A 16,636-nucleotide genomic window follows, 5' to 3' on the forward strand; every position below is an offset into this window, starting at 1 on the left:
GAAATTGTTCGTTGTTTATCCACTGCGTTTGATCGCATTTTAACCATAGCTTCAGAACAATCCTTATTAATTAATGATTCTATTCGATTGATTATCTCTTTTGGACTAATTTACAATCAAAATTCGGATATGGAATAGTAAGTTCTATAAGCCTTTTTTCCTATTTCCAATCATTTTATAATTATGTATTGGAAATTACAGTATTGTTTTGTGCCTTATTTTTCTAATGTTGTTTACATTATACAGAGTGATTCATAATTATGGTAAAATAATCTAATACGTGATAGTAGGGGTGAAAATAAGAAAAAAGTTCTTATAAACATAAATCCATAAACGCTTCATTAGCGAGCTATACAGGGTGATAGTTTTCGCCCGGAATTCAGTTCCTCTGGTGAAATACACCGATGCTGAATTGTTTGGGGATTAGTTTTTGAAAAACTTATGCTAGATTCATATGGAAAAATATCTGAAAAATTGAATAAAACTAGTCTGGAAGCTGTAATGTGAGTAGTTTTTGAGAAAAACGTTGAAATATGCAAAAAATCTAGGTAGAAAAACACAGACTTCTACGTTTGATGCCCAATAACTTCTTTAATGACCAGAGTAAACAAATAATTTTTCACAATTAAAATTGTAGCAGAATTTAATTCTGAAACGAATATGTAAGCCGTGTAAACTAAATTTCAATTAAAGTTGAATAAAATGTATTTATGTAGTACATTACACCACAAAAATTTGCTGTTATGAGGAGAGAACTAATAACTCATAGGTTGTAGCTGATTGCAAATAAAACATGGATTTTAATAACATCTGTTCCAAAACAGCCGATAATTACTTTAAAATATTTTCTTATTTAAAACAAAATAAATCAGCTGTTTTGGAATATCATTTTCAGAAATATTTTAGCTCACTGTTTATTAACAAAACAACAAACTGTAAGTTAGGCCTACTGTAACCGCGCTGTGTTTTCTTTTTTAATCTATCAACCAGTTATTTGTAACCATTCCACTTTGCTTTGATGTTAACTTTTTAAAAAATGGCAACTAATTTTAGACATTATTCATACTTTGAATTGGCTGACATGAATTTAATGTATGGAGTGGGGCACTAATGTAATAGTACTGAAGCAAGACGTTTGTATCGAGAGAACTTTCCTAACCGAGTATGTCCAAGTACAAGGTTTTTTGCCACTATTCATCAACATCTGTCTGAAACAGGTTCTTTGATATCCAAAGAGCACATTCATGCAGGCAGACCCCGATTTACTTGAGTTGGAAGAACAAGTACTTAATGAAATTTATGAACATCCAGAGAAGAGCACGAGAGAATTGTCAGTGCAGTTTAATGTCAATCAATCTATTATTTGGAGGATACTAAAGAGAAACAATCACATCCATACCACCTCCAGAAAGTCATACTCTATTGTCACGAGACTGTATTCCCCGTGATGGTATTTGCCGATGGTTTTTAGTAAAAATTGTTAACCCAAACTTATTAACATCCATTTCATTTACCGCGGCACACTTTACAAGAACAGCTATCGTTACGTCCACAACCAACATATTTGGACAGATGAGAATCCTCATGCCATCAATCCTAATCGTCCACAACATCAGTTTTCAGTAAACATTTGAGCAGGAATCATAGAAGATCATCTACTTCTGTTCGAGCTTCCTCCACGGCTTAAGCATAATCTACGAACTTTTTGAGAGAGGAGCAATTAGATGTACCTCTTCAGTTGCGCCAAAACATTTGGTTTATGCATGATGGAGCTCCAGCACACTTCAGTGTTGCTGTTCGTGAACACCTGAATCACAGCTTTCCAAATCAAAGGATAGGCCGAGGTGTGCCAGTACCATGGCCAGCTAGGTCACCAGACTTAAATCTTTGGATTTTTATCTTTGGGGGACACTTGAACCTAAGTATACAATACTCCAATTGATACCATTGAAGAAACTCCGATTAAGGATTTTGAACGGAATAGAAATGATAAAGCAGACTCCAGGAATATTTGAACAGGTCCGACAATCGATGAGAAGACGTCTGAACATATGCATTCAAAACAACGGAGGTCACATTGAACATCATCTCATCATCTCTAGTCTTTTGGTATGAGTTTAATGTCATTCAAATATGTTACTTTTCATATAAAAATAAAACTTCTCATAAAAAACCGATTATTTTATTTGCAATCAGCTACACCTATGAGTTATTAGTTTCTCCCATAAAACAGCAAATTTTTGTGGTGTAATGTACTACATAAGAATACATTTTATCCAACTTTTATTAGAATTTAGTTTACACAGCTTACATAATTCTTTTCAGAATTGAATTCTCTACAATTATTATTGTAAAAAATTATTTGTTTACTGGTCATTAAAGAAAGTTATTGGGCATCAAACATAGAAGTCTGTGTTTTTCTACTTAGATTTTTTGCATATTTCAACTTTTTTCTCAAAAACTACTCACACTACAGCTCCCAGACTAGTTTTATTCGATTTTTCAGATATTTTTCCATATGAATCCAGCATAAGTTTTTCAAAAACTAGTCCCCAAACAATTCAGCATCGGTGTATTTCACCAGAGGAACTGAATTCCGGGCGAAATTTTTCTTTAAATTGTATCTGAAGCCTGCTAACTGGGAATCTAAAATCAAACTTTGCATAGATGGGGTGGAGCTCCTGAAATTTTTACAGATATGAGACTTGTGGCAGTTGATAGAGCTTATCAATTACTATTTTTCGTATAAATTTAATCAAAATCGTTGGAGCCGTTTTCGAGAAAAACGCAAAAAACCCTGTTTTTGACAACATTTTCTCAATTTTAGCCGCCATCTTGAATTGCATTTGATCGAAATTGTTCGTGTCGGATCCTTATATTGTAATGACCTTAAGTTGCAAATTTCAAGTCATTCCGTTAATTGGGAGATGAGATATCGTGTACACAGACGCACACACACACACACACACACACACACACACATACATACATACATACATACATACATACATACATACATACATACAGACCAATACCCAAAAACCACTTTTTTGGACTCAGGGGACCTTGAAACGTATAGAAATTTAGATTTGGGTACCTTATTTTTTTTCGGAAAGCAATACTTTCCTTACCTATGGTAATAGGGCAAGGAAAGTAGAAATTGTTCGTTGTCTTGTCCACTTGCGTTTGATCGCATTTTCAACCATAGCTTCAGAACAATCCTTTATTAAATTAATGAGTTCTATTCGATTGATTAATCTCTTTTGGACTAATTTACAATCAAAATTCGGATATGGAATAGTAAGTTCTATAAGCCTTTTTTCCTATTTCCAATCATTTTATAATTATGTATTGGAAATTACAGTATTGTTTTGTGCCTTATTTTTCTAATGTTGTTTACATTATATAATTAACTGCGATACACGTCATTGAATAATTTATTGTAATTTTTCAGGTTTACCTACTGCATTTATGATTCCAGTATGGTCAACAATGACCATGCTTCAGCCCAGTACACAAGATTCAATGTATTGAATTATCTTATAATTATTATTATAAGACCGTACATCATAAATGAATATTATCATAAAAAACGATTGTTAAGAGACTGGCTCAACACTGATAATATCGTCTATGCCAAAGGTATGTTTAATGGAAGGCATGTTTCAGTATAATTATTATTACACATTAACATTATCATATTTGTAATTTCCAAAGAATTTTGTATTCGCCGATTCATAGTGCTTCAATTTCAAGCATAGAATTAGGTTTACTCAACAGGAAAGTGTATACTTGTGCCCGCTACTTGTTTTTTATGGTTGATTAAAAAAGTATGAAAAAAATACTGTATGTATTCCAAAATGGCAATACTTTGAAAATGATATCAGGTAAAATCTGTGTACTTGAATAATAAAATTATCTAGCAGGCATGTTTCCATCCCGTTTCGGAATTCGAAAGTCAATTAGAATTGAATCATCATTTTCCTGACAAATGAAGTTTTGACGAGAAACAGTAAATAAATCATGAGAGATTCTTTGAATTTGAAACTTAGCCGCTGCATCAATTTCTATAATTGCTTGCACTATAATTAATTGTCCTGTAAAACATCAATAAGGACTTGCTGATATGTATCAGAATGTTGAAAGTAAGCTTACAACAAAAGATGCTAAAATAAAAGAAAGTAAAACTATACCAGTTGTAATAAATAATGTACTGTGTAATGAAATTATAAAATAAGATTTATTGACATAAAAAAGTAGAAATAAACGCGTTCCTCACAATAGTAGTAACTTGAAAAAATAAAAGATTGAAATACAAATCTAATTTCGAGAAAATTGATTTTCTGAATTCACAGGAGTTGCAATTAGCAATTTCATATCACTATTTCGATCACTATTAGTAGTATGTTGATTTATTTTGTTATTAAATGCTTGAATCCAAACAACTTTCATTATCAGCTCCTTCTCACATTTCCTTCCAAAGGTATTGTTTGAAACTTGAGAAAACTCTGAAGTCTTTTCGCCTAGGTATGTATCGTGTATGATTTGTTTCTTTGCTCATCAACTTTGATTTCTTTCAACTTCCCAGTCAAGGAGAAACATTTTTCTCCAATGATTTGATCAACCTCTTGGAGCATCAAACTTTATCATCTTTCTGTATTTTAATTCACTCTATTAACTTCTCATAGCCAGTATATATTGTAATCTACATAAATAAAGTACTCAATCAATCCGTGGTGGAATAATTTTTGACGTTTTTCTCATTCATGCCTGAGGAGCAGATATAATTTTCTTTAATTTCTCATTTCTTATTTTTTGTGAAATGTAAAACTGTGGAATTAAGTAGGTATTCTCTTAGTGTATTGTCTAGTTTCATCTCTAGGTGATACCATTAGCTTCATTCAATTCGTAGCAAACACAATTTTCTGATTCTTTCCGATCCTATTCATTCTTAGATTTTGTGTTGTTGCTGGCGAATTTTATCTCGCCCGGAGATCAACGAAATTTGAAACTATGTAGAACTATCTAGATTTTAATTTTTGATAACCACTTCTCTTGAATGCTTTTTTTATCTGACTATAAATCTTGTTGCTTGTCAGCTATTTGAATAATTAGCAAATTAATCCCATAATCCCATTTTTTTAGATTCTCTATCTCTTCCTCGTTTGTTTTCCTCTCTCTCTCTTAAATGGAAAGATCGGATAGCGTTCTACTCAAGTATCATTGTATCTGATGAAATTTTTCGTAGTTCTTTCAAATTCTGAAGAGCTGATGGTGGTACATGCAATATAGATACTTTTCATGAAGTTTGTTAGATCATAATTTTAGTTATAGATAGATTTGTTTCCACTCAATTAGTACTGAATATATTTTATTAGTATATTTTTGTAATCTTATTTAGATATTACATTATCTTTGCAGTTGAAACTGTTATTTCAACTGTTTCAATGAAGTATCATATGAAAATTTATTTGCATATGACGCAAATCTGTGATAGATGGAAATCTTTGATAACAATTGAAAACGTTTATTATTTCTTTAACTCATTTCTTCATATTTGAATTTTATTGGCGAGTAATCATTTAATAAAAAAATTAGGACAAGCTACATGTTTATTTATTTATGCTGTCTACTATGAAGTAACACAATAATATAATAATTTATCTTTTATGATAGCTAATTTATATATTGATGTGATTTATACATACAACCAAATTATTATATTTTTATTAAAATAATTCTGTCAAGTTACCACAGTATTCTCGTCTCAGTTCTTATATTTTCTGGGCAATTGCAGTTGAAGATTTCAAATGCACTATCTATTATCTAGTTTTATTTTTGATTAAAAATACCCTGTGTTACAATATTTTCAATCATCAGCTCCACTAAATTTTATTTTCCATGAAAGTTATTAATTGTATTTGTCTAACTCTTTTTAAAAGTAGTAAATTGAAATTTTTCACAACTTAATCATTTCAGTACCTATTTAATATGATAAAGATTACAATAAATGCTCTCTTAATTTGGTATTAGGTAACTTATTTTAATTTATTTCAGAATCGAATTTTGTTTCTAAATGTTGAATTTTTTCAATTGCATTATATTTTTTGTTGAAATTTACATGAATTGCTACTTAGTTCTATTAATATATTTTCAATAAAATAATACTTTATAATATTAATTGCTAGTATAATAGGATGTATTTGTAATACGCATTAGATTAATCATTAAACTATAAATAAAATAGTTTTAAGCTTTGTGAGATATTAATATTGCTACATAATGTTCTTTATATTTCATCATGAACATCAATCATTATTTATTTTCAATGGAGTAAAGCTAGGTTTTATTGATGAGTGAGATTATTTGAAATTTTAATGTAGCCTAATAATATTGTGTCTATATCATATCGCTAATTTTGAATGTTTTTGAATGTAAAATATTGTGTGGATGGATCTCATTTGTTCAATGTTCATCTCTGAATGTATTTTAATATATTTGTTGCTATATCATCAATATTCTACATGTTCATAATATTGTCATGACGAGTTCAACAATTTATCTCTAATTTTTTTTCATGGATAATCATTGATATAGAACTCTGACATTAATGTTGAATCATAAGTAGACATGTTATTGTGTAAATTTCTATTTTACTCCAATAACTACTTTTAAAAGTTTGCATTAAAATTTTAACAAAGTATTGATTGCCTGTATAGAATCAGAGTTAAAGAAAATCATATTTAATACTAGTAGTGTTTTATATTTTGTCATAGTGTTATGTGTATTGTTTATTTTATAACTATTATTGTTTTTTTAACATGTTTTGTTTGTGAATCTTTCTCTTTTATATATACGTGAAATGTATTTGAAAGTTGTTGATTATAGTGTATTTTTTATTTGTACTAGCGCGTTTGATTTTTATTGTTCATATATCATATTGCAACAGTTATTATTGCGAAATAGGCCTACGTTGCACTAGCAATGCTAAACAGTTATCAGTTCTAGACAGAGAGTATAAAATGTCAGAGAGTATAGAATGTAATAGAGCTGCTTTGCTCATAGCTGAATGTAAAGCGAGAGCGTGCTTGACCCCCAACTGTCTGGCTCACAACCTCGCCCTAGCAGCCGTCTCAAGCTTTCATATGGCAAGCTTTACGTTATTCGTCCATATCTCTAGTTCTAATGAAAATATTGAAACTAATTTATTTTCATGGTTTCCCTACGTTATTATAATCTACAATTAATGCCTCACACATTTTCATCGTAGCTGAAAATTACATTTTCATGTAATGTAAGCAACTGTTATTAATGTTATTAATGCAAAAGTTATTAATGTACAAGCTAAAATAGTATGCAAAAGTTGAATATATATTTATACACGAATATATTTCAAACAGTTGCAGCACCGATGAAAATGTGTGAGGCATTAAATGTAAATAATAATGTAAGGGAACCATAATTATTCATTAGAACTAGGGATATGGACGATTTACGTAACGATGGCATGGGCGAAGTTGTCATCCAGAGGGTCAAGCATGCTTCACTCTGCCGGAAGGCGGCAGTTCTATTACATTCTATAGGTATTCTCTGGTTTTACACCGAGGTTTGTATAAAAAGTAAACATTTTTATTCATATGCAACAAAGTACATTTTATTTTTTCTTTTATTTGCGTCAAGTTTTTGAAAAAATAATTGTTAACATACAAGTTAATTCGACTGTATTCGATGTATTTTTTGCTTGTTGTATTTAAATGTTATTTATCTTGTGGAATGTCCAATCCAGGCTGAGGTGGTATAACAACTGCGGTGATTCCAAATGAATTAACGGTCCATTCTGGTACTATTTCCGGAGAAAAATCTCTGAAAAAACTTGAATCCCATTTTAATATGTAGTATGATCAGCAGTAAATAATATAATCATCCAATTCTAAACTTGAGACAATAATTATTTTTTCAAAGTATCAACTTTTCTATGCATTAAATCGAACTCTATACCACTATATTTTTAAATACTGAATCGCATATCATATCACGGTTATTAATACTGAAATTATGATTACCGTGCTTGAGTTCCAGAATAAAATAAATAATATATCAGTATTAGAACTGATTATCTGACTCGTCATTGATATGAGTGTTTGTAAAAATGGATAACTATTGGGTCATTGGACTTTTGGAAATCCTCTATGAAGCTTTGTGCTTTCCACTGAGATTCACATAACGGCGACCGAGACGATTTCAACCATTTGACTACTGAAATGTTGTCCATCTCGTCGTCTTCATGCGAATCGCAGTAGAGTACACAAGACATAATGAATCTCACCAACAAATTACGTAATGCCAGCTATCAGCTCCATAACAAATGGTATAATATTGTGATTGATGGATAGTACTGTATTAATATCAAAATTATACCTTGTGTAAACATTGAATAATAGAAGACCATGAGTACGCTCTTTGAGTAATATCTTCTTCATCGCAAGGGTCAGCACATCTATTTCACAAAGTCTTCTTTCTGCAATAGTTCATATATTCTATTGAAATTGAATAATTCCAGCAGGCCCTATGACCTTTTGTACACTGATTTTGATATTTTATCGCGAAAGTTAGAAATTGAAAGACACCATGTGTTAATAACTGATGTATTCTAATAATCAAGCAGAGACGTTTTAGGCCGGCCGGTGTAGTTAAGTAGTCTGGAGTTTGCAATTTTTGTAATTTCGGTCTGCCTGGTCGTGGGTTCGATTCCCGCCGATAGGCATAGACGTTTGATCATCTTATCAATCACTCTTTCCATCACCCATGCACAATCAAAATGCTCTCATGTCGGCATCATGAGCAATAATAAAAAAATGAAGACTCTACTTCTACAAGTATTGTATATTTATATATTTCATCATGTACAATTATTATACTTGATGAAATGCACAACAGGCTCATGCCCAAAGCTGACCATTTTCCAGTTTATACTAGTAGGCATACTAATCCGTATAAGGTCCAGGTTTTCTCAGGGTGACACTTCATAATACACAAGAAACAATCAAATTTTTACTTTGAATATAGTTATCAATAAATCTAAAATTAATAAGTCAAAAGCAGTCAATTATAAACCTTGAATAAAATAAAGTCGAGCATAAAATATCTCGCGCACTATTTAGAACTTAACTAAAGACTTCCGCTCCGCAAGTATTGACAAAAATACCGTTATAGCTCAAATTGGATGCACGTATGTGAAAGTGCAACTGTGGTCATGCATGACCAAGCGCGCAGATGTGAAAAAAAATTTGGAAAGAGTAATAAAAATACATTGTAACTTGCCTGTAGCTATAGCTGCTCACACAACGCGTGCACTTGCTAGTGGCGTGTGAGTGTTCCTATGATTCTTTCTACAGGACTTACAAAATTACTTTTGACTTGGAGGGACATGCGCAGCAGAGAAAGGTAGGGATACAGCGGTGGCGTTGTTGCCGTTCTAAACCGGCCAGCGTTCTCTAATTTCTAGTGAGTGTTCAAGTGCTCGTCATGATACACATACGAAATTTATTCTCTTAAAGCACTGAATCGACTAAGTCTAATCGACAAATTGGCAACTGCGTTTCTACCTACTCTATGCGACTCTATTCATCACTATAATTGGCTGATCTCTCTCCATTTCTCTGAAATTTAAAAGTCAAAAGTAATTTTGTATGGACTATAGATTTTGTTTCTCATCACCACGCTTGATCATGCATGACCATGTGTGCACTTATACTCAGACGTGCAACCAATATGATCACACCCTAGGCTAATGAGTAATGTTGATAGCATCGACCTAATCAATATCTAATATAATATACAGTAATCCAATTTTAATCAGATGCTGACTTCGAAACTTGAATCTCACTTTGCATCTGCATAGATTTTATCTAGTCTTTATTCATGGACTACTTTATAATTATTTTATATTTTGAAAAACATTAACTGAAACATGTAGAAATGAAATAAAAGTGTGTACTGGAAAAAATCACAGTGAATTATCAGCAATATTTCTGTTTACATGACTGCTTCAATATTACACACATTTTTACTTTCCTTGCCCTATTACCATAGGTGTGGAAAGTATTGCTTTCCGAAAAAAATTAAGGTACCCCAATTTCTAAAGTTCTATACGTTTCAAGGTCCCCTGAGTCCGAAAAAATGGTTTTTGGGTATTGGTCTGTTATGTGTGTGTGTGTGTGTGTGTGTGTGTGTGTGTTGTGTATGCGTCTGTGTACACGATATCTCATCTCCCAGTTAACGGAATGACTTGAAATTTGGAACGTAAGGTCCTTACACTATAAGGATCCGACACGAACAATTTCGATCAAATGCAATCCAATATGGCGGCTAAAATGTCAAAAATGTTGTCAAAAACTGGGTTTTTCGAGATTTTCTCGAAAACGGCTCCAACGATTTTGATCAAATTTATACCTGGAATAGTCATTGATAAGCTCTATCAACTGCAACAAGTCATATAACTGTAAAAATTTCAGGAGCTTTGCCCCATCTAAGCCAAGTTTGATTTTAGATTCTCAATTATCAGCCTTCATATACAATTTAAACAAAAAATTTCGAGGGGAAAAGATTGAGCATGAAAATCTCTTTAATTAATGTTTAGTAACATTTCCACCTAGAATTGAAAATAAGCTTGAAATCCTAGAAAATGTGATTATTAAATTGCAAACTTTTGGTTCTATCAAATCATTCACTACGAAGAGATAGCAGACCTCGTGTGTTTCCAGCGTTATTGACCTATCACCAGCTGTCTCATATCTTTGAATAGTAGACTTGAGATGCGCGGGTACATTAGCGTCAGGTGATCAATTTTCATAACAGCAAGGAAAGTTGTGTGAGTGCGCCACACCAGATTTTTAGAAAATGCAGATTGGCCCTTTTGGCATAACACCATCTTTAAAAAATATAAAATTAAAATATTAATATTTAAACATATTTTTAAAAAATAGTATTATTATATGGTTTTTACGAATGTCTCACCCAGTCCAGGTTTATCCTCCTGCTTCTGTAAAGTTTTCCTTAGGTCAATGAGCTTTGTTGACATTATATGCCTGTGATGGATGCCTACATTATTTTTAAGTAATGCAGGCCATGTCATAATCGATTCCAATTTCAATTTAGATAAGGCTTCCTCTTCTATAAGACCTTTCAAATTTTCAAAGTCGTTTTTTTGGATCTTATTAGTTATAGTGACTACCGCCTGCAATTTGCAATTGATTTACCAATATTAATTTTATTCATAAAATGTCCTATGCCCGGTTTCACCTATAGTTCGGTCAAAACATTTGAACATGATCGTAAAGGGTACGATTTTCAATTTTTCACTGGAATTGTCATAGAAATAATATTTTCCAGGCACTTGTGAACTACTATTGCTGATTTGACCATGTTCAAATGTGTTGACCGAGCTTGGTGAATCCGATATTCATTAGGCTTCGGATAAATTTCATTCTAATACTATTCGTAATCTTAAAAATTAATTGAAGCTCTATTTTTATCTAAATTTTCTAATTCCAGGTATACCTAGTATATTGTAAATTTTCTTCTATTTTTTAGCATGACTGTAAACGGTATAATGATTTAGTTTAATAACACTATAAGTTTGAAGTTTTGAATACGGTATTCATATTTTCTACAAGCTGCCTAAGACCTTTTAATCATCAACACTTCCAATGTTCTTCCTGGTTCATATGGAAAATGTAATTGGATAGTGTATAAGGATAGTGCAGGATATAATTGAAACGTTCAAGCTTTTACCACCCGCATACTCGTAGCCTACAGCTTCAACATGATTCTATAAAGTAGGCATATTGCAAGGTTAACTAGTAGTTATGTGAACAGTAGACCTCGCGCTCTGTAAGTTACATTGACCTGTTCTTATGTTTTCTCAAAAATAAATAAGTTATCAATTTAAAATGTCTAGAAAAAATCCTAATAATTGTAGAATATAATAACTGCAACACAAAGAGCAGAAAAATTGAAATATTAAACTGAAAACTGAAACTATAGAAATCACTATGGAAGAGTTGTTATATTTTATTTCATTTGATTTGGAGTAAAAATATTAATGTGGAATTCAATCTGCTGTTACGAACATTTAATATAAAACTACGCTCACTCTTGCCGATTCCGGGACGACACAACACGGCACGTCATAAAAGAACAGAAAGCTCTGCGATTGCTTGATTCTCGATTCGTCAACCCAATTGGCTAATCAGAAAGCTTTCTGTCCTGTCGTACCGTGACGTGTCGTCCCGGAATCGGCAAGTGTGAGCGCAGTTATTAGGTCTGGCTGTCGATACGCCAACCCAATAAGCCCATCTTCTCTGATGGATTTTTGTAGTCGTGTCGCGAGACATCGGTGTGTTGAAATATTGAATAGTCTTCAATAACGCTGATTTCCTACAAACTTTATTTCTCACTTTCCATGATTTCAGGATTCAATTTATTTTCAACAATATAATTTGTTGCAATCATAATCATTAGATTCAAAAATAAAAATGTAAAAAAGTTTTCCATTACTGTAATAACTCTATACTTTAAATCATGGAGCTCCAAAAACATCTAGGGCCGGTTTCCGAGCTCGGGATTTAGCTAAGTCCTAGACTTTAAACAGCTGAGTCAGAAAATTGGCTTTCCAAAACGGGGCGTAGTCGCAGCTTTTATAACAGTACCTAGTCGTAGTTTTTATTTTCTCATTTCTATAATTGGGAACGTTTTTCCTTGACGAAATTAGACATTCCTAAATAATTCAAAATATCTGAAACTTCACACTATTTTCTCTTCATTTTATTTTGTGTTCAATTTTCTAGTTTTTCGAAATTTAATTCAAACGTGACTCTGACAATGACTGCGACTACGCCCCGTTTTGGAAAACCAATTTTCTGACTCCAGCTGTTTAAAGTCTAGGACTTAGCTAAATCCCGAGCTCGGAATCCGGCCCTTAGTGAACACTAATTGAGTCAGCTAGGTGCAGTCTAAAAATTGGCTTTCCAAAACGGGGCGTAGTCGCAGCTTTTATAACAGTACCTAGTCGTAGTTTTTATTTTCTCATTTCTATAATTGGAAACGTTTTTCCTTGACGAAATTAGACATTCCTAAATAATTCAAAATATCTGAAACTTCACACTATCTTCTCTTCATTTTATTTTGTGTTCAATTTTCTAGTTTTTCGAAATTTAATTCAAACGTGACTCTGACAATGACTGCTACTACGCCCCGTTTTGGAAAACCAATTTTCTGACTCCAGCTGTTTAAAGTCTAGGACTTAGCTAAATCCCGAGCTCGGAAACCGGCCCTTAGTGAACACTAATTGAGTCAGCTAGGTGCAGTCTATTTTTTTCTTATTTGTTTCCATAAACCAATAAATGAATCCTCAAGCTGGATTCGCACACAACTGTGACATTGAACATAGAAAATATAATTTCCATAAGTTCTAATGGTATTATCCATACCGTACTCACTTCGAGGATGGAATATTTTGATTTTCGCAGTCTGTTATAAACCACAGCCTTCTCCAATACTGTCCATCAGAATAAATCCTGTCTGTATGACGTGTCGGCGAGATATCGGTGTGAAAACGGCTAATGTCTGTTGGGGTTGGTGTATCAAAAATGCTAACATAAAAGCTAATCTCTTTCAAGACATACTGGCAACAGGTCAGCCCGAGTTAAAAGCAGAGATAGGTCGAAAGAAAATGTTATGTTACTTTCAGTTATTAATTATTACATGCGATTAATAGTGCATAAAAATTGCATTCAATGAGGCATGCAATTAATAATCCACTCGACAGCTGATTTATGATAATTTCATAGTCTGATTTTTACGGTAATATTGGCGTTCGAAGGAGACCCCTTTTCCTTTTGTTTTATCCTTGAAATGCAAAAATTCAATAAAAACCTTATGTATACGTCGACGCGAAATTCAAAAAGGAACATACCTGTCAAATTTCACTAAAATCTATTGCTGCGTTTCGCCGTAAATGCGGAATATAAATAAAGAGAAATGCAAAACTGTCGTCTTGAATCTTAGACCTCACTTCGCTCGGTCAATTATTATAGACAGCGTAAAGTATACTGTGATAGCATAGAAAAAACAATTCTACGAGTATTGAATCCTCTTTGGTGGTAGGAAACCTTAATGAATACACATGTCAATTGACGCGTGTTCACACTTCATTTGTTAAACCACTATTTTGAAATTTGCAAGGTAAGTCAACAAAGATAACTATTATACCTGCATATCTATAAAATAGGCAATTAATATCATGCACATGGTTTTACGATACGGTATTTCTATTCATTCATTTCAAATTATCTTTACAGTATGCGAAGGCTCAAGATCACTCCCATTTTGGCTCTCGTAACAAAAAATAAATACAATGTGTAAAATGTAACTTGATTGATCTTTTACTTGAAAAAGTGTAAATAATCATGTTAACTCGTTTAAATATGTTAAAAAAATAATTAGCTACAATAAAAATAATAAACCTAGATTGAAAAAACTAAAATAATAAGATAATGTTTAATTACTACCTATAAAATAATGTTACATGACTTTATTCTATTTAATGTAGACAGTATTCTTATTTCAAAAATATTACATTATGTAAATTTGAGATCAAAACCTGTACGGTATTATTCACAACTTAACGTTTCCGATATAGCATTGTTTGTGCATTGATGCTGTATTGTGCAACATAAAATACAAATGCAATCCGGAATTGCCGACATACAGATATGCAATAAACTATTCAAAAGGAAACATACAAGAGCTAAAATCAAAACTACAGCATACCGACTAGTCAGTCACCAGTAATTGAGACACACTCTGCCGATGAAAAATACAATATTTTTTGCTACAAAAATGCGAAAGAAAATGGATGAAATAATGCCAAGAGTACCAAGGAAGATCACTAAGCAAAGGGGTTCAAGTTTTGGGTTCGAAAACACTATTCTTCTGAAACACAGAATGCATCTAGCTAGAGAGAAATTCATCTCAACTGCATCAGAGGACCACAGGCAGCAATACAAATAACTAAAAAATCTATATGACAAGGATGTAAAACATAAAAAAGGCACATGTCAAGAGTAGGATTATGGAATCAGACAACAAAACCAAGACCCTATGGAAAATGATCAATGATGAACGGAACAGAGTAGGTAATCTTAACAGGCAGGAAAACCTCTGTTTGGAAATAGAAGGCCCGAAGATCACTGATCCTTTTCACACAAGCAACATCCTAAATGAAGCATTTACACAACCAGCAAAAACATCAGGATTACTCCTGAGACACCCTACTCTAGGACGTACGGCCAAGCTGACAGGCATCACAGCATTGAGTGAATTTCAGATGATAAATACAGCACAACTCCACCATCTCATAGACAAACTAAAATCTAACAACTCTGCTGGGCATGATGACATCGCTGGAAAAATATTTTTAAAATTGCAAAGAAGAACTAACAAAGCCTCTACTGGAATCAGTAAATTCATCCCTAAAACAAGCTGTATTCCCCCAGGCTCTCAAGATCTCTCCAAAATTCAAAGGAGGTGATAAAATGGATCACAAGAACTATAGGCCCATAGCAAACCTACCTATAGCCTCATAACTTATCGAACGAGCAGTAAATGACCAGCTTATCCTGCATTTGGAGAGCAACAAACTTATAACAGCACAACAGCATGGATTTAGAAAGTGACTGCAATATCTGAATTGTGTGACAACATAAACCAACTATGGGAAGAGAAAAATAATGTCATTGGGCTGTTTATAGATCTTCAAAAGGCCTTCGACACACTAGACTGGAACATCCTAACTGTGAAATTGAGAGAATCGAAAATAGAGGGAATAGCATTAGAGTGGATAGAGGACTACCTCACCAACAGAAATCAGTATGTGGAAATAGTGCAACACAAGAAAACTGCTCTTGTAAACTACAAATTCTCACTCAGAGCATTGTTCCAGTGTGTGTCCCAGGGATCCATCCTTGGGCCACTACTGTTCCTTGTCTACATCAATGACCTTCCCAAGGAAATTGACAACAGAAACAGCTGTATATTGTTTGCTGATAATACCAATATCTTGATACCAGAAACTTCAAGACCCACACAAAATTGTTGAGACAGCACTGGAAGAGGCCACAGACACATGCAATAGACTGAAGTTGACCATTAATAGGAAGAAGACAGTCCACTTCAGATTCACTCCAATCAACAACAACCCAGAGGAGAGACCAACAAATGATGACTCAATGATAGCAGACTGTACAAGATTCCTGGGGATAACGATTGACAAGCACTTAACATAGAGAAATCATATTGAGCTGTTATGCAAAAGGTTAGCATCTGCCGTGTATGTGATACGAAAAATCAGAAAAAAGTACATCATTCATTGCATACCACTCACTCTTTGCCTCACATTTGAGGTACGGGATTGTTGCCTGGGGATCGGCATCCCAGACACACCTTGACAGAGTCCTGAGAATGCAGAAGTGGGCCTTGAGAACGATATTGGAGAGAAACATGATAGAGCACTGTAAACCTTCATTTGTGGAGAGTAAAATACTCACAGTAGTCTCATTGTACCTGCTCAAAACAA

At 33.1% G+C, this 16,636-nt stretch overlaps 2 protein-coding genes across 4 annotated transcripts in view; one reads left to right on the plus strand and one right to left on the minus strand.

Annotated features, from left to right (window-relative positions):
• The window catches only part of LOC111051884 (mothers against decapentaplegic homolog 4), a 41,660-nt gene extending 34,755 nt beyond the window's left edge, over nt 1-6,905 (plus strand). For both annotated transcript variants that reach the window (XM_039427239.1, XM_022338463.2), the window contains one exon: nt 3,455-6,905. In XM_039427239.1, the coding sequence (XP_039283173.1) occupies nt 3,455 (1 nt within the window). In that variant the 3' untranslated portion in view covers nt 3,456-6,905. The remainder of the gene's footprint in view (nt 1-3,454) is intronic.
• Nucleotides 6,906-7,567: 662 nt separating this feature from the next.
• The window catches only part of LOC111051886, a 28,916-nt gene continuing 19,847 nt past the window's right edge, over nt 7,568-16,636 (minus strand). Inside the window, exons 5-7 of one of the 2 annotated variants that reach the window (XR_005571186.1) lie at nt 11,017-11,236; nt 8,419-8,518; nt 7,568-7,872 (exon numbers count right to left, since the gene is read on the minus strand). The gene's annotated coding sequence lies outside the window, so the exon portion shown is untranslated. Of the gene's footprint in view, nt 7,873-8,418; nt 8,519-11,016; nt 11,237-16,636 lie in introns of those variants that run through there. The other variant, XR_005571185.1, reaches the window with a different exon arrangement.

The sequence above is a fragment of the Nilaparvata lugens genome, chromosome 4 (genome assembly GCF_014356525.2).
Source record: "Nilaparvata lugens isolate BPH chromosome 4, ASM1435652v1, whole genome shotgun sequence".
Lineage (NCBI taxonomy): Eukaryota > Metazoa > Arthropoda > Insecta > Hemiptera > Delphacidae > Nilaparvata > Nilaparvata lugens.